A 19,427-nucleotide genomic window follows, 5' to 3' on the forward strand; every position below is an offset into this window, starting at 1 on the left:
GCTTCATGACCAGAACCACAGCTACACTAGATTAGTGATATAATTAATATGGTGCTAAGGAGATTAGGCTCCCCTGACAGTCATTCTGACTTGTCAATCTAGAAAAGGAAAAGCCTCTGAGGGGGCTAGAAGTATAGTTGAGTGGTAGAGGGTTTGCCTGGCTTGTATGAGAACCTGGGTTAGAGCCCTGATCAAAGGAGTGGAGCAGAAAGAGGAAAAGAAAGAGGGTATAAAAGAGAGGAGAAGAAGAGAGGGGAAGAAAAAAAAGAGAGTACTGAGTAGAAAGAGTGTCAAGAGGGGCACTTAGGAAAATCAGTAGAGAATTCAGCATTTATTGTATGTTATAACACTGAAGTTTACAAATAAATGCAAAGTACAATATACCCTTTACTATGAAGTGTACCTCCACAAGGGACGAAGAACCTGTGCAGTGCTACCCAAAGAGCTTCTGTTGCTCTGGGAAACAGAAACTGGTTTTTAATACAAAACTATGACTGACTTAACAAAGAACAGTCTAAGAATAAAATCCCCGAGGTCTTTCAATATTCAAAATGGATTCATAAAGTCAAATATGTTTTATTGATCTGGGAGTGGCCCAAGTTTTCCTCTACTGTTTTATATAAACTTGTCCTATCTGGCTTCAGAGATATAGAACCCTGACATTTCAGATCAGAAAATGACACCTATTTTGAAGTAGAATCATTCTGTCCTCTCACTCCAAGTGGAGGGAAGATGAGTGGGTTTTTTCCCCACAGTGGTTTAACATCAATTTTTAATGAGCAGGAATAAGCAAAAGACCTAAAAACAAGTATCTCAAGGTTCTTTACTACTGTTCTGATCTGTATTTTCAACCAGAGCTGTGAATGTTTCTGACACAATTCTATAGAGTCACTTTAAGGAGTGTGTAAAGGATGTTGCCAGGCAACTCACTGAAATCTGAGAGAATTTAAGCACTGATAATGAGCCTGTCTCAGTTTGGCTCCCACACAAGAAGGGTTTTAGTGAAGTCCACATGTGTTTGCAGGCCATTCACAAGAGGAGGTTATCTGTAAAAGTGAGTGTCCAAAAGGAGTCAAACTCAGGTATCTAATTCAAGTTTAATGTTTCTATTATCCAAAGTGTTTTCTGCAACTATCCAGAATTTCATAGCAATTAGGCACATGTCAAGCTTAAAAAGTACAGTACTGAATTCTTACACATACTTTTAACATTCCTGTCTGCACATGGCCAAAATAACATGTCTTCAATTATTTCAAATCACAAAAATAATCCTGAGAATTTCTTTTGCCAAAATTATTTTGAAACTTATCTTTGAAACTGTTTTAAATACTCACTCTCATCAATAATAAAAACAAGACATACAGTAAAAACCTATGTTCTTTTAGGAGAATAGATAATAAGACGCAAGAAAAAACACATTTTTATGAGTAGTATACATGCAAAGCACTGCTCTGCTGGGTGGGCCGGATGCAATCCTCCCTTTTTCAAAGCAGACACTGCATGCATGCTTACCAGGGCAGTATGCATCCACGTCCAGTTTCTGAGCTGAAGTGAGGGTTGGGGAGCCAAGCTCGGACTCTGGAATTCGTGGGCTCTCAACAAACTTTGCCTTCCTCAGAGGGGCTAAGGATAAAAAGAAAGAGAGATAGAGAGAGAAGGAAAGAGAAAGGAAGGTAGAAAAGAAGAGGGGTGAGAAAAAGGAAAGAGGAACAGAGGGAAAGGGAAAAGGAAAGGGAAAGAGAGAAACACAGAGGGGTCATGAGTAAGGGGAACAGCAGGCAACAGATGGAAGCACTTAAATGAACGACACACTCTGTCAGACTCAGATCAGGTTACCCTATTTTTTGTGCCAGAAAAAAAAAATTTAACTGCATTCCTCATACAGGAGATGGGTCTTGTTTAAAAGTCACTGAAAATGGGAAAAGCTAAAGTCTACTATCCAAAAGTCTGAGCATAAATTGTAATTGTCTACTACCTTTGGTCACTTCCTCTCTTTATAAAGAAAGAACTTTCATATCTCAGCTTTCTATGCCATAAAATAGGAATATTAACTAAGGAAAGTACTGAAAGAAATTTTAAGATTCAATCACAACTATAACAAAAAAGTTTAATTTATCCGAAAGAACTGCTCTGATACCCAGCCATGATAAACACTAAAAGTGTGATTAAATATTGATGTAGTTTAATAAGGAAATAAATCATTTAACTGCTCAGCCTTTAATATAAGAAGTCAACAATGCTAGGATACTAAAATATGAAGTAGGTAATGCCAATTTGACACTGATACTAAAGAGATATGTCTTAGTTACAAATTTAATCATGAAATCTATAGAATAGTAACATTCCATACCATGAAAATCATTCAGTATTATATTAGTATATTCATGAAGTTGTACTTACTGAAAATTCATATTCAAAATCTTTGTGATAGAGTCTTATTATATAGCCCATACTAGCCCTGAAATCAGGTTCCCAAATGCTTGGATTAGAGGTGTGTACCACTTTGCCCAACTGGGCATATAATTATTATTTAGTGGTGTGTGTGTGTGTGTGTGTGTGTGTGTGTGTGTGTGTGTGTGTGTATGTTAAGATGCATTACTGATTTACATTCAAATTAAGCATCTTTTTAAAAATCAGTTTAATATCTTAAAAAGTCGAAATTAGGTGGATTACTGTGATACTTTTCTTTTTTTTTTTTTTTTTTTTTTTTTTTTTTTTCTTGTATAAAGAAGCTTTTTATTTCTTCCAATTTTAACTCAAAAGGATTCTATACATTATATATATTATTATTATTATTATTATTATTATTATTATTATTTTATTATATATCCACATATGTGTCTGTGTTGTACATGGGTTTTTTGCCTCCATAAATATATGTACAATATGTGAGTATCTAGTGCCTACAGACAGCAGAAAAGGACATCTAATCCTCTGGGACTGAAGTTACAGATGATTGTGAGCTGCCATGTGGGTGCTGGGAATTGAACCCAAGTTCTCTAAAAGAGTGAGTAACCAGTGTTCTTTTTTTTTTTTTTTTTCACGTTTTGAAACAGTGAATTTAATGATTGATGTCATGTATACAGAGGTTGAACTGTCGACCTTGTGTACATCCTACTTCACAAATGAGTCTGTCAGATATGCTAAGCCTATAGGCTGAAGATGATGCCCCAACACTGTGGAGAAACCTCAGGTGACTGTCCAGGCAGATGGCTGTTTCTGTCAACTCACAAATTTTTTGGAAGTTGCTTGCATGCACTTTCTGTTTTTATTTTTGTTAGCTAATATTATTTCCTTCTTGGGTCTCTGAGGGAGTTGAAGATTAGTTAGTTATAGTTGGGGGTTGGTTAGTTATAGTTGAAGATTAATTAGGATAGAAAGTGAATTAGATACATTTTGGACTTAACAAAATAGGATAGATAATGAAATTATTTTCTCTGAATTTGTCAAATACAAATGGACTAGACATTGTTTAGACATTTATTACTTGTATATGTTGTATATAGTCATTGTACTTTTGTATATAGTTTTTCTTTTGTTAGTTATAACCTTTTTCTTTTTTTTCCTTTTTGTTAAAATAGAAAAGGGGAAAAAAAAAATGTGGTGTCCTCCTAAAAGCCTAGAACACAAACCTTTGAAAACTAAGTTATGGGAGCATGGGCCACATGTTCTACAATGAAGTCATGTTTTGATGGAAAGCTGTGATACTTTTCAAACTGAATTATATTACAGTCTAATGAGATAAAAGTGCTTAACATAGCGCTAGCACTCGAAAGATCGGTTGGATGTGGAATTTACTTGAATACATTAGCCCCATAGCTATAGCTATAGGTGTCTTAAGATGTGTGAATATGTAGAATCACACTACTGTTTTTCAAAAGTTTCTTCATATGCTTCAAAATCCTTATCCATTACTGATTCCCCAAGGGATTCAAAGTTAATCCTAAAAGATGCTATAAAAAAGTCACTGTAAAAAAGTCCTTGTCATTAAAATGGCTAAAATTCTCCTTTATTATTTTGGAGTATAAAAACTATCAATTATGAAAGAATTAAAGATATTTTTTAAATGTCAAAACTTACAAACAACAAAATCACAATTTAAATCTTAGTGTATATACATAAACTATAAGTACTTGCTAAAAGCACAACATAAAGCCTGTCATTGCCTCCACAGGAGCACTAACTCTTAAGAATATGGCTCTTACCCAAAAGTAAACTTTGGAAAAATTTCTCCTGTGCTACAAGTGTAATATTTAAGCCTGTTTAAAAAAAACCATTGTCAGAAATGAAGATCTTACGAGTTATATATATGGGATTAGTAAGAAACACCCAAACCTCATTATATCCCCAACTCATTAAAAAATAAGGACATTTGATTTATATAACATTGCTTAATAAAGAGAAATTAATTAATTAATGTGTGCATATTATGTGGGGGGGGTGTGCCTGTGCATGTGGCAGAGGCCAGAAAAGGGCACTGGATCTGTTTGGGGTCAGAGGCATTTGTGGGATGATGCTTGTTACTCTTAACTGCTGAGCCATCTATTCAGCCGACAATTTTATTCTTCAAGCTCCTCAGTCCTTCTCTAGGATTTTATTAAATCACAGTCCTAGCTTTAGAATAATTATTACACCTGCTGAGTTCTGACAAAGACAGCACTGGTTCTTGATCAAGGGAGTTTTTAGTATAAAAAAAATCTAGGAATATGTTTTATGATAAAGTTTGAGTAATGGACAGGACTAGCACCTTAAGATAAAGATATAAGAAAGGAATTGAGGACACTAGAAGAACTTAGGGGAGGAACGAAGCATGTTTGAGAATTATGAGATGGAGTCAAGGGGAAAGACCATGGTCTTAGAGAATACAGAAAAATGCAAATAGCCGAAGACTACAAAGGCAATGTGGACAATGGTATACACCAGAATTTGCATTGGTTATGGAAGAGGAAAAAAAAAGAAACCTATTTCTAAAATAGATACTTTTCCAGCAAGTGGAGTTATCAGCTCTGTGGAGCTCAAAGTCACTCTGACTTGTTTTCCCTTCTCAGGGAATTGAAATTGAGGCTATCTTTAAAGCTCACAATGGGTATTTCATTTGTCTTTCTCTGTACCTTTATTTAGTAGATATTTAATGAATTTTACTATCTACCCTCATCACTACCTCATTTGTCTAATAAGGGGGTTAAATTATTGATTTGTTTGAGTCAAGGTCTCATTTTCTAGACCTGGCTGGCCTAGAACTTGCCATTTAGATTAGTCTGACGTTAAACTTGCAGTGATCCTCCTGCCTGTCATCAGAGCTCTGGGATGGCAGGTGTGTGCTGCTATGTCTGGCTAAATTATTATGTTAGATAATAATGGTGATCAGATCTAAGTAATTAACAGCTAGTGTTATCTGCAAGTCAACAAAACAAAGGAAGCATAATCACAGAAAGGACAGGATGACCAAAAGTCATAACACTGTCAGGTAAAGGACATAAAAGTATAAGTCAAAGATAGTGCATGATGTTTTCTTGAAAGCCCTGAATTTGCATAGATTTCTTTGCAAAAAAGAAAAAAAATGCTACCTAACATGATTATAATACATAAGAGGAATGCACATCAAGTGTTTACCTGATCAAAACCAAAAATAAAACAAATGAAAATGGACTGGATTGGATGAGTAAAATTAAACTAAAACTCAAATCAGATATTTTGTCATGATGGAAGTGATGACAAGAAACTGTTGCTCTGAGAAGTGATATGAACCAACACTGGGAACCTGACTCTTATGCTACCAGGAAATCTAAGTTTGAGGATGTAGGTTGAAGAAAATGCTTATAGATTTAAGGAACATAATCATTTGAAAGGTCTAGGTCATATTTCTAGCACTTACTAGTAAGAAACCGATTATTTACAAAGCCTTAGTTTTCTCAGTCATAGAACTTTGTTGAGTCTCAGTGAATTCTAATCATGAAAAATACTTAGCAAGATGCTTAGAAATAACAGCTCACCTATAATTTATGGAGACATGGAATGGTGAAGGCTACAGTTATGGAAAATAAGCAAGATTTCAAGATACAGCATGCAGAGGAAGACAACACAGAAGCAGAACAGTGAAAAGATGGACAGAGAAGGGTTTGAAACCAAAAGCTTGAGCCAGATTCCATCCTCTGCTTTTCCTAGTGCTAAAATCCCTGCACACATGTTGCCTACAGTCAATCTAAGTTCAAAACAGTACCTACATCCTGGATGAGTTGTCAAGATTACAATAACTGAATAAGTCTAAAAGTAAGAACAACACACCTTTAAAACACTTTCAGAAAATTAAGGAAGAAGTTGAGACAAGAACAACTGACCTAGAAAAACAGGCTATTTGTAGTACATGTGGCTAAAATGACAGTGTGCATAGGAAATGAATACTGATATCACAGTATGCAACTTAAAAGTCTTGCCAAGTAATTGTTCAAGTAAAAAGTGTTTTCCATTCCTTTGTAACATTTTTGTTGTACTGTGGATCAAACCCAGAGCACTTTCACCACTGAGCTACAGCCCTAGACCCTAAAGTTTAAAAACTATTGTTTTCCACCATAATACCCATTGATAGTTTTCTTACAGAATTTCTTAATATTTTCTAAATTATAGTCTGAGACTTTTTGGTACTCCAAAGAGAATGGAACGTAAGAAAACAAAATTTTTAAGAATATTTCAACCAGTTGTATTAGTACACACATAATCTCAGCAACTGGAAGATAGAAACAGAAAGACCAAGAGTTTCAGGCCATCCCTGGCTACATAATGAATCTGAGGGCTAGCCTGGCCTTTATAAGACCCTGTTCCAAATATGAAAATAAAAGGATATTTCATTGGTAGAAAAACATTTCAGCTGTAAATTTCATTTTAGGAAGAACAGTGGAAGTGTATAGATCAGTGGTAGAATATTTACCTAATAGGAAAGAAGCCACGACTTTGAGCCCTAGCATTACGAGTCCAACACACAAACCAAAGGCCAGCAGGAAGGAGTTCATTTCTGATTGGGACTTACATATAACTTCTTTATTAGTGATATGAAACTTTGCTTTAGAGCCTGATTCTAGCTGCAGATAGATAGCTCTAAAAATGACTGATGCTTTCAAAAAAGCTAGGCAACAAATATATGACAACTAAGACTTAGATAACTACTTTATACATTTACCCAAATCCACTTGACCTTCATACATTTCTTTCATGAAGAACACTCTTAACCCTATTTTGAAAATGGGACAAAAGAATCACAAGACTTCTTATGAAGGACCACAGCAATTAAATCATAGAAAACAATCTACATGTATTTTTATTTCGAAGATTATTTCATTTATAATATTGCTCCCCAATATTATTGGACTACATTGAGTTATGAGATGTTTTTAGCTAATTCAAAAAAATGGAAGTGAGCATCATGAAAGTACACAGCATGGCAGGCAAGATCCTGTCTCCATTCAGTTCTAAGCACAGGGGCAATTATGACTTGCAGTTCTTATGCAATTTAAGAAGGACTATGTGACTACTCTGGAAAATAGACAGCAGTGACTCAGCCTCCACATAAGTTTATAGTCTGCCTCTTCCTTGTTAACAAAAATCATGAAGCAAATCTCATGCCGAGATAGTAGAGCTAGAAGACTAACTATCTTGCACTTATTACCAGATTCAACTGTCCTGGAGAGCTGTTCAAGCTTGTTGGATAAATCAGAAATAGACATTTGCTGCATGAAATCACAAAGATTTTTAAGGCTGTTATGGTATCAGGCCTATTATAACTAATTAAATAGCTATAAAGTAATTCTCGCTTTAATTACATGTCAATCCTTCTATGACAAGGAGAACATTTTAAATTAGCACTAATACCAACTAATCCTCATTTTAAACTAAGACTAACAGTTTAGCTTTTAAAGCTGCTTGAAATTTTATGAATCTATCTAGTTGATCTTCTATTTATGGTACACATTGATTTTCCAGTTTGATTATAAAATATTTTCTTATATTAAATTTTTATTTTATTTTGATTTACATATATACATCTGTGTAAGTGTATGCTGTGTGTGTGTATGTGTGCGTACTCATGGGTGTGCACCCTTTGGAGGCCAGCTGGAGTCACATACAGTTATGAGCTGCCCAACATGGGTACTAAGAATGGAACTCAGCTACTCTGAAGAGCAGCAAATGCTTTTATACACTGAGTCATCTCTCTAGTCACTTATATTTTTAAAAATAAAATAACCTGTTTAAGGGCTGGAGAGATGGCTCAGGAGATAAGAGTACTTACTGATCTTTCTGAGGACCTGAGTTGTGTTTTCAGCACCATACGGTAGCTTATAATCATCTATAACTCTAACCTAACTCTAGGGATTAGATACCGTCTTTTGGCCTCTGTGGGTACCAGGTATGCATGTAGTGTACAGATATACATTCAGACAAATACTTACATAAAATAGAACAAATCTATCTTTAAAAAATAACCTAAAAACAGGAGCACAGAATTCCAGAAAATGTTACAAACAAGTATGGTTGTAAGCAGGTATAGCAAAAACTTGTGAAGATGCTGAGCCAAATGAACAAAGCTGATAAATAATTTTATCATACCAAACTGTACTTTAATAGGGAAACTCAATTTAATTCTCCATTTTATGCCCATTCTCTGTTGGGTTATTGTGGTGGTTTGAATGAAAATGGCCCCCATAGACACACAGGGTGTGGCATTATTTGAAAAGATTAGGACATGTGGCTTTGTTGAAGCAGGGGTGGCCTGTTGGAGGAAATGTGTCACTAAGGGTGAGCTTTGAGGTATCAGAAGCTCAAGCCAGGCCCAGTGGCTCACTCTCTCTTCTAGTTGCCTGCTGATCCAGATGTAGAACTCTTAGCTACTTCTCCAGGACCACATTTGCCTGCATGCCACCATGCTCCCCACAATGATGATAATGGACTAAACTTCTGAACTGTAAACCAGCCCCAATGAAATGTTTTCCTTTATAAGAGTTGCCTTGGTCATGGTGTCTCTTCACAGCAATAGAACTTTGACTAAGACAGTTGTGAACAAAGCACGTGTTCACAACTGAATTTAAATTGGTACACCATGCCCCCAAAAAAGTAACTAGAAATCTGGGTATGTAGCCCTTGGTAGTGACTTTCTAGTATGTACAAAGCCCTGGTTTGATCCATGATGCCAGAAACAATAACAACAAAACTGGTACCTAATATGAAGGATACAACTAATGAAATATTCTTACATAGTAAGAATAACATTGGGGGGAAGGTGAGGGGGACGGGAGGGGGGAGAACAAGGGAATCCGTGACCGATATGTAGAACTGAATTATATTGCAAAATAAATTAAAATAAATTAAAAAAAAAAAGAATAACATATCATAGTCATGATTGGGATATTGGTTAGGTAAAAAAAATTAGGAAGTATCAGGTATAAATGGGAGACATAATTAGCAAGCTAAAGAACTTTCCACATGAACAGATTTAAGTCATTTGAACAAAGTAGTTGTTTGGCTAATCAGAATAGCCCACTCTGTTAATTTTCCTTGCCATCTAGTAAGAGGACCAATCCAGTTCTACATACCTTTAATAGTTTTCCCATTGATGGCACAGTAAGAAGTCAAAAGTGAGGAAAGAGAAAGTAGAGACTGAATGTGTTTTTACATGCTTCAACACAGAAAAGCTAAAGTTACTTTGTTAAATCAAGAGTAAATCATTAAGTCATTCCTGAAAGCATTAGATTGATTAGTGGACTCTCAAATTCTGTTTCTAAACTGTGCTAGGATTAGAAATGTCTAAAAATGTGTGAAAAAGCTTCATTATGGTAACTCACAAAACCTCACACAGAAAGAAAATCTGAAAAATGTGTTTCCTGTAACAATGAGAGAGAAAATAAAAGACAGATAAGAAAATAAGTATTTCATTTCAGAGAATGAAAGAAAGAACAGAGTGATGAAGAGCTAGGGATGGGAAGGGAAGCACATGAATTGAAGTAGTCCTTTCAAAACCCAGGAAGAATAAGAGCTAACACCAGATTCACAGGGAAGTAGCAAATTTTCCATCTCAATGAAATGCTGCATATTCAAATTATCTAAGTATAATTATATTCAAATTCAAACAGTGAAGTCTGTCAAGCTCATTTTTACCCTTTGTATTTATAAAAATATATTTCTATTACAAAGTCCTATTAAGACAGCTATAGTACAATCATGTTTCTCCTTGTCTTGGCCTGGCTGGGTAGGTAAGAACTGAAATAACATGATCATCTCATCCACGGTGACTTAATACAACAGAACAGATTGTCACTTGCTACAGATGTTGTCACTATACCATGCAGCCCTGCCTCTCATCTCAGCCTTCTAAGTGCTAGGATTAGAGAGTGAGCCCCATGCCCAGCATTAATACTACTCCTCTGTGCAGTGTACTCTCCACTAGTATTTTAGAGCCTGGAAGTCCTTGCTGTATTCTCTCTGACACTCTTCTCTCATCTTCATTTCCTCAGCTCAGTAGGACTGTCATTCTTAGATCTCTCCATGGAATACATTCAGGCAATAAACCAAGGTGCACCTAGATCTTGACCCCTGCCCTATCCTTTCACTCGGTGATTATGTAACCGTGCTATAAACAGCTCAGTGTCCAAAAACAGTTGTTTCCTGTGGGAAGGCAAGTCTAACATTAGTTGCATCATCACACTGGGAAGAGCCTCTTGTGATGTTTCAACTTGCATTTTTGTTTATTATTGAAGAATGTGTCTGACAAGAGACAGCTTTATTTGTCTTATATACTACTGTGTCCTCAGCAGTGCCAAGCACAGAACAGATATATTATTTGTTGAATAAATTAATTTTATATATTTATTTAAATTTATTTATACATTTTTGGAGGTATAAGAGATCTGTTCATATCATTCACCTTTAGTAACTAAAGCTGACGAAGACTGTTGGTTCTAAACTGTACTCAAGACTCTGGTACACATGTTATATTTTTGTACAATTATGTTGTGCCACACAAAAGGATATACTAGATACAAAGACAGACAGAACATATAAGCAATAAATATGAAGACAACATGGTGCTAAAAAAAAGCTGCTCAAAAAATGACTGCAAAATCTTAAGACATTCCAACAGACATCAATTACTGAAGTTAATGGAACCTTGAATAAATTAAACAGAAGTTCTCATTTCAAGGAGAAATCAGATGTAAATTTTTTTATCTCTACATGACATTACAAAGCAAAAGGCAAACTGTTGTGGAGGATAACACAAAATGCACAAAACAGAAATAGTGTAACTAAAAATTATCAGAGATCCTACCTCTAAAGTTTTATAGCATATGGCCTTCCTACTATTTTATATAAAATATTAATGTCAACATCTAAAAAGAACTGATGACTTTCCCAAACATATGTCTGTGTGCATATATATGGACAAGTAGGTACTCATTCTGTGCACACATATGCACGTGTGTGTATAAACCAGAAGTTGATGTTGGGTGTCCTTTTCAATAGCTTCCCACCTCATTGAGACAGGATCTTTCAGTGAAACTGGAGTTCATCCATTTGGCTAGTTAGCTGGCCATCACGCCCCAGGGATCCTACTGTCTCCAATTTTCCAGCACTGGGATTACAGGCATACACTATGTGTCTAGTTTTATGTAGGTATTGAAGATTGAAATTAGGTCCCTACTTTTATCAGCTGAGCCATCCCCTGAGCTATGAAGCACGTGATTTGTGAAAGGAACACGCAGATTCTAAAGATAGCAAGTAAATTCACTTGGTGATAGACACCTGTAATCCCAGCATCAGCCATGGCTACGTAGCAAGACTGAGTTTCAAGAATAAACAAATAAAAGTGAGACTTGTGTTACATGACCTACTATTGTGTGGTCTTCAACAAATTATTAAACTTTTTCAACTTTTTAAGATTCCTTATCTTAAAAATGTGAGCAATAAAAAAATCTCTCTCCATTACGAGAATTAAATTTAAAGGGTAAAAGGTAGATTCAGTTAAAAAAAAAAGCTATTGATATTTATTATTCAGATCACTAGACAGACTTCAAAGCTATATAATGTCACCCAAAGCCTCAGACTGAGCTATCCCTAGAACAGAAACTGAAATGTGGATATAGGAGTCATTATTTAGTAATAGCATATATAATAAACACCACTTACTTCTCAAGGTCATCACAAAGATTTATATGAATTAATCTTTGTAAAATCAGTATAATGTCTTACATTACTATAGGCTCAACACTAGACATTTTATAGTGTATAATGATGTGGTGGTGGTGATGTGTTCACAAGCAATGGAGGAACATGGAAAGATACATAGTAACTTTTAAGATACTGGTCAGAGTGCTGAACCTTACTGAAGATTACTTACAACATCTAACTGCGAAAAGTAATTTGCTCACAGTTCTTGGATCAGTTCTTTCTGCTTCTCTATCTTTGCTCCTAAATAAGAAACTGGTATTTAATGGATAAAGATTATTTTTAGCAGAATATATATTGTACCAAGTGTACTTGTGTGAAATGTCTTCTACAGTACAGAATGTTCGAGGCAATTTGTTTATATAACACAAGAAAGCTAAAAACAAAATCATTGAACATTTTACCAGTGATTTAAAAGTATGCTAAGTTACATATTAGAACCCAAGATCCTGAGGTTATAAATCTGAAGTATAAACTCTTCCTGTTCTATTACTGCATATGAATAATCAAACTTCACTAGTATATACACTTTATAGGTAGGGCTATCAGATAATCTCAGGACAGAACTCAGAATCATATAGAATGCAGTCACACTGCTGTTTGCCCTTCTGCATTTACAATTAATAGTGCCTAACAATATGTTAACTGGGTAAATTTACACAAAATTCCTTGAAGAAATAGTTTTTCCTACACTTGAGAGAAAAAGACTTGAATAATAACAAGGTACATGATAAGCACCTGTCATTTACTGGCTGCTCAGAACTGTTGTTGTTGTTTTTTTTTTCCCTCTCCAAAACTTTAAGCAAGTTATCTGAAGATTTTAATTATTCAGTGTAGAGGTAGAAACTGCTACAACTTACGTAAGCATGAACATTGTGCCAGTACTAGAACAAAACTGGCTAAGAGTAAGCTAAAAGAGGGACCAGGGAGAGGGCTTAGTGGGTGAAGTGCTTGCTGGGAAAGCTTGAGGTTCTGGGTTTGGACCTTTAGCACCAAAAGTAAAAATTCTGGGCATGGTTGTCTATACCTAAATCCTAGCTCTGGAGGCAGAGATAGGGGGATTCTAGAGGCTTTGGCCAGCCATTCTAGCCATAATGGTGAGCTCCAGGTTCAGTTAGTGATCCTGTCTCTAAAAATAAGGAGAAATGATTGAGGAAGATAGTTCCAGTGTCAACGTCTGGCCTCCACACATGCTTGCCCAAAAAAGTGCTCCTGCACACGTGTTCCAAGGATAACTGATTACAACTATGTATTTCAAAGTAGTTGGATTTTAAATATTCACAACACTAGGTAATGATGAGTAGTGGGTTATAGATAGTCCAATTACCCTGATTTGACCCTTATATACTGTATATAAGTAGTAAAATATTACAGTGTATTCTACAAATATGTATAACTATTATGTGTCAATTTAAAACCTTTCAAAATTAATAGATTAAAAGTAAAAGTCATCCTGTCCCATGGGCAGAAAGGACTATGGAGACATTTCTAAGGATTAAGTGTGAATGCCAATAACTTTCTGGCTTGTTTTTGGAATGTGCAGTTGTTACTAGTCACAATAGGAAATTCACACCAAAGAACACTGAGTAATTCTAACTCTGGCTCAAGAATCACATTTCTCTGACCTTAGAACATTAGTCAGAAATTATCAGTCCTATAAGAGGGCAAAGTTGCTTTTCAGTCTCTGAAGCCCTGGTATCGTCTTCGCAGAGAACAAGAAAAAGGATAGGTAGATGACTGGTAGACAAGAAAAACAGGGTCTGAAGCTGAATTGCTTTCTCTGCTAGAAAGCAAATCATGGGAGGAAGGTAGCCAGAGGAACAAGATGAGCACTACACCAGAGAGGACTGGTATAGGGGTAGGAGTAAGGATTGCATAAAAGTATGAAACACTGGGTAATGTGATAACAAGAGAGGTGACACACAAAGTGTAGGCACTGACTTGGCTTGGATGTATTTCTTGGGGTTTTGACAAACCTCCTGTATTTTGAATTGAATAAACGCACTGCTCTGTTCACTGTTACATTTTTAAGATGTGGAAGAAAAATCTAGGAGGAGAATGGAGATAGCAGTCATGTTGCATAACACAGTAAAGAATGGAAGCTAAAAAACAAATCTAAAATTTCTACTTTTAGACACTGTCTAAAGTCAGTAAGTTCTGTCCTTCCATTAACTAATGTAATCTCACTGGATGAATGGCAAAAACCCCAAACAAACAACAAAATTGTGTAAAAATATGGAACAATGAAAGCTAAAGAGGTTAACAATAAAATCAGTTTTCATGAAACTGGCACCACAACTGGGACATGCACAGTGCTCAGGAGACTGAGGCAGGAAGACAGAGTTTGAGGCCAGTCAGGGCTACAGAGAAAATTTGAAACTAGCCATAAAAATCACTTAAGTTTCCTTTGTCTAACCGTGGTCATATACTAATGGTATAAATACAGGTAATACTTAGGGTTCATTATATGCACAATGCTAAGTACCTGGTACAGCATTTGTTGAAATCCATTCTTAAGAGACAGTTATTCTTATGCACATTTTATAAAATACAATACGAAAACTTGACATGAATAACTTGTGACCAGTTAATCAGTACAGAAGTGGTAATGCTGGAACCTACACCATGGATGTCTGACTAGAGTCCGGGTGATCAGCTTTTGCAAGCTTTTTCTTAAAAAATGACCTACTGGCCTGATCTACAAGTCCTGATAACAGTCTTTAGGTGTCACAAAGGGAAAAGAATGTATTAATTAATTCTGGAAGCAGTTAGATAAAAGTCAGTAAAGAAAGCTTCTAAAACTGGAAGCTCAAAGCCACAGTGTCTAGGACAGGGTTATCCTCAATGTAAAGCTGGACTCAGGTTGCTATATTCAAACTGGCCAGATTTGATATCACTTAGGAGACATACTTCTGGGGATGTTTATTAAGGGCATTTCTAGAGATATTTAACTAACATAGGAAGAGCCACCATGAATAGAGACAGCACCATCCCATGGGCTGGGGTCCCAGATAGAATAAAAAGGAAGAAAAAAAAAAAGAGAGTAAACTAAGCATGAACATTAGTTTCTCTTTGTTTCCTAACTATGACAATATACTCAGCTGCCTCACATTACTGCTGCTGTGAGCTGGACCTTCAAACCATAAGTACTAAGTCTTCCTTCCTTAATCTGCTTTTTTTTTTTTTAGGTATTCTGTCACAGCAATGAGAAAAATAACTAATGTAAAGTTTAGATTTAGAAAAGAGGAGATGAATAAAATCCTATGAGGTTGGGAACATGGCTCAGTTTGTAAAGCATGTGCACAGTGTACACAAGGTCCTGGATGCAGCCCTTGGCAGTAATAAACAAACGAATAAAAAACAATAAACAACAAAAACCAGAGCCAGTGTCAGTAACTGAAATGAGTAATGATGCAAACAGTGAAGAAATATTAAAGCATTAAATCGATGACCACAACAGGGAAGTCATTTACACTTCACCACATTTCTATCTCTGCTATTTTCTTAACAATACACTATTTGAGAACTATAAAAAACAAAAATAGAAGCATGAAACAAAACCACTATGGATAGATAAGCTATGACAGATAATGTTTTTCAAAATCCAAGACATAGCCTAGGAAAAATTATATAATTACACTTAAAATCAAATTTCAAAAAGCTACAAGAAAAAGTACAAGAGGTAACTTATAGTTCAATGTCATATTGTACACACAGATGAAATATTGTAATCTAAGTAAACTGAGTATTACCATATCTACAAAAGTTTCTCATTAAAGCAACAATTTGTCTCCAAAGTAAGAGATGTTGAAATCACTAGACATTTAGTTCAATGTCAAGAATTCCACTACATAACAGACAATACCTATCTAATGGTGAATACAAGGAAAATAACAACAAATTTTATTTTCCTTGTTGGCAAACTAAATCTGTCCTTTTGGGGCACTTAATCATGAGGCAGTCATGAGATCAGTGCACCTCTACCTCAGCTTAGGTGACCTGTATCTTAGACACCAGAGCAACTTTCAGTAATACATTTTGAGAGCAGGTCGAACTTGACATAAAACAAATTAATTCTCTCTGTTCTAGGCACTATACTGTGGTCAGTGAGTCCTAAGAACTGGGATGAGGAATGTGACTCATATGGCATACCTCCATCTAGCCTTAGTTTACAAGAGTTTATCATCACAAATCTGATCAGTCAGTAAAAAAATGGTGAGTCATGAGCCTCAAGCTCTCACTTTTAATAAAACCTTAGTGAGGAAATGCTCTTCCCATTACAATTAGATTATCTGCTTTGGCCTGCTTAGATACAGGAACTGAAACAGAGACTATTACTGATGCACCAAGCAATGTATTCGACAAGTGTTCATGAAAGATTTTGTGACTGTCTACAACATGCCAGGCATGGGACTACAGACTGAAGGTAGAAGAAAGGATAAAAACTGTTTCTGTCTTATAGGGAAACAAAGCATATACTATACATATCTTATGATTCAAACTGTTAAAAAATTAATTTATTCACTTAATACTTATAATGGCCTAATGAAGAGGCTTCAGGTATTACCTATCTCTTGAAGATAAAAAAGGAAACTAAGGCACAGAGGTGTCAAGTATTGCCCCCAAAGAGAACTGATTTGTGTTAGTCAAGACGCAAATCAAGGCAGATTCAATCCAGAGTACACACACAATACTGCATTGCCTTAGGCTATACTATAATGACAAATAATTTAAAACTTAGATTTCTAGGGTGCTGGAGAGATGGTTCAGCATTTAAGGGATCCAGGTTTGGTTCCCAACACCCACATGTCAGCTCATAACTGTCCGTAACACTGATCCGAGGAGATGTATGTATGTGTGGTACACACACACACATACAAGCAAAATACTCATACATATAAACTAAAAATAAGTAAAACAAACAAAACACCTCACATTTCTAATAAATGCTAAAATTCTGAAAAGCTCATTCTGTACTGAATGTGTAATTTCACAATTTTATACTTCTCATTATAGTAATAAGGCAATATATTTGTTTCTTACCTTTTTTGTTTTGGTACAGGCTTCTTTTAAATCAAACAAAAATGAAAATAAGTTTCAACTACTTTCTGCTTACTTTAACAACATAAGTAAAAGTGAAAATGATTTCCCTTCTTATCAAATGAAATGGTAGAGAGGAGAAAGAAGTAAAGAAAGGTACAGAAAGACCAGCTGGCCTTGCAACTGCCATGATGTGACGATCATCTGTTATTACTGAGGAGTAAGTCTTATAGCACACTGTCAGCATTTATTTATCCTGACAAACTCTATGGGTATTATTTCTCCCATTTAATGAGCGAGGGAACTAAGGCATAGCAATGTCATCCACAACATGCTCAATGTTACACAGCAAGCAAGTGGCAGATTCTAAACTACTCATATTGCAGGAGTCAAAGGAATATAGCCATCTGCTTTAGGGGAGGCCTCACCTGTCTTAATATAAAAATGGGAAATTTGTAGGATGAGCATGCTAAATTGGGAAAGACAAACATTTTATTCTTCAAAGTCTTGATGAATCCTATGTACAACCATATAATATAAACATCTCCAAATAATCAGAACTCTGAAAAGTATCTTCGGCTGTGAATGTCTTAGATGCTTCCTTATCCCACATCTACTCCTGCCAATTTTAAGTAGCCCTTTTTTCTCTTTGTTAAACAAACAGAATACGAATATCAGTAAAAGTAGAACACTATAGCTAAGAATTTCTACAGCTCAGGAAAGTTAAAGCAGAATCACATTACAATAGATTCTTGGGCCTTTATGAATCTATTTTCTCTATGCAAATTTGAAACCAGTGCTCCAAGAATCTCTAAACTCTCCCAAACTTCAGATTTTATACAGATTGTACCATCCTGGTTCCCCAGCATCTTTGATACTGATCCTTAGCCATCTTATCTGTCTTTTAACATATGTTTTAGTCTTTGGTAGATGTTTCTTAAAGTTTACTTCTTGACTACTTAAGAGCTGGTACTGGAGATAAAGACCTAAGTTGGAATCCTGATCAATCATGCCTAATTTGTGTACACACACACACACACACACACACACACACACACACACACACACACACACAGCCAGCATTCATCCTACTGACTGCAACATGAGCAGCTGCCTCGTGTTCTTGTCACTAGGATAGACTACACCTTACACTGTGAGCCAAATAAACCCTTCCTTCTTAAGTTGCTTCTGTCACAGTACAAGACAAGGAACTGAACACAGTCTATGTGTATGACTTTGAAATGCAGAGGTTAAAAACTTGTCCTAATCGCTCTCTACTCCTACTGAGGCCACCAATACCCATCCTTAAACGTTGCTGTCAAGGATGGATCTTTCACAGTACCAATTTGCTTGTTTTGTTTTTAATCTTTTTCTCTTATATTTTCTCTGTTGTCAGCTTAGTCTACCACTGTTCCCAAAGGCTGTTTCAATTTGATGTCAGTCATCTTCAGCATCCTTTCATAAAAGATTTACTCCAAATAAACTGATGTGTTTACTATCTGATATATTCTTACTTTCAAGATTTTTCTGGTTACTTTATCATTTTATTTTCTAATACAAATAATCAATATAAACTTTTCTCCAACTTAAAAATCACTAATCTGCTGGGAGTGGTAGTGCACACCTTTAATACCAGCACTCTGGAGGCAGAGGCAGGTGTATCCCTGTGAGTTCAAGGCCATCCTGGGCTATGCAGTAAATTCTAGGACAGCCAGGGCTATGTAGAGAGAGCCTGTGTTAAAATACCAAGAAAAAAAATTCAAATCTGCAAGATTTTTCAAGTAAAATTTATCTGGAGCATTTATGTAAACTGTAATTTCCCCATCATCTCTGGAGTGCCAAGATAACTGCTGCATTGTTCATTCCACATCAATATTTCTCTTCTTTTCTTAGAACTCATCGAACTTTCATGAGCTGGCAGAGTGCTTCTTTAGGCACTTGTTCCATGTGATCTTGTAGGAGTTACTTATGTTGACAAAGGTTGGTTGTCAAATAAGTTGTAGAGATAGGAAGGGGTTAAACAGGTATGTGCCTTTACTGCTTAACTCTGCAGAGGTTTAGAGGCAGCTTCTCTACCATCATTCTTCTGTTGCAACACAACAGACTCCTTTCTCATTCATTACAGCTTGACTCATCTCCAAACTACTACTTTTCTCTCTTTTGAATGGTGTGGACCTTCC

General features: G+C 35.8%; 1 protein-coding gene across 14 annotated transcripts in view; it reads right to left on the reverse strand.

Annotated features, from left to right (window-relative positions):
- The window catches only part of Tanc2 (tetratricopeptide repeat, ankyrin repeat and coiled-coil containing 2), a 314,497-nt gene that overhangs the window by 154,025 nt on the left and 141,045 nt on the right, over positions 1-19,427 (reverse strand). For 9 of the 14 annotated variants that reach the window (XM_052756535.1, XM_052756531.1, XM_052756534.1 and 6 more), the window contains one exon: positions 1,513-1,623. The exons of the other annotated variants lie outside the window; for them this stretch is intronic. In XM_052756535.1, the coding sequence (XP_052612495.1) occupies positions 1,513-1,623 (111 nt within the window). The remainder of the gene's footprint in view (positions 1-1,512; positions 1,624-19,427) is intronic. 14 annotated transcript variants of the gene reach the window in all.

Source organism: Peromyscus californicus, unplaced genomic scaffold (genome assembly GCF_007827085.1).
Source record: "Peromyscus californicus insignis strain IS unplaced genomic scaffold, ASM782708v3 Scaffold_3__1_contigs__length_106647218, whole genome shotgun sequence".
In the NCBI taxonomy this organism is placed as follows: Eukaryota; Metazoa; Chordata; class Mammalia; order Rodentia; family Cricetidae; genus Peromyscus; species Peromyscus californicus.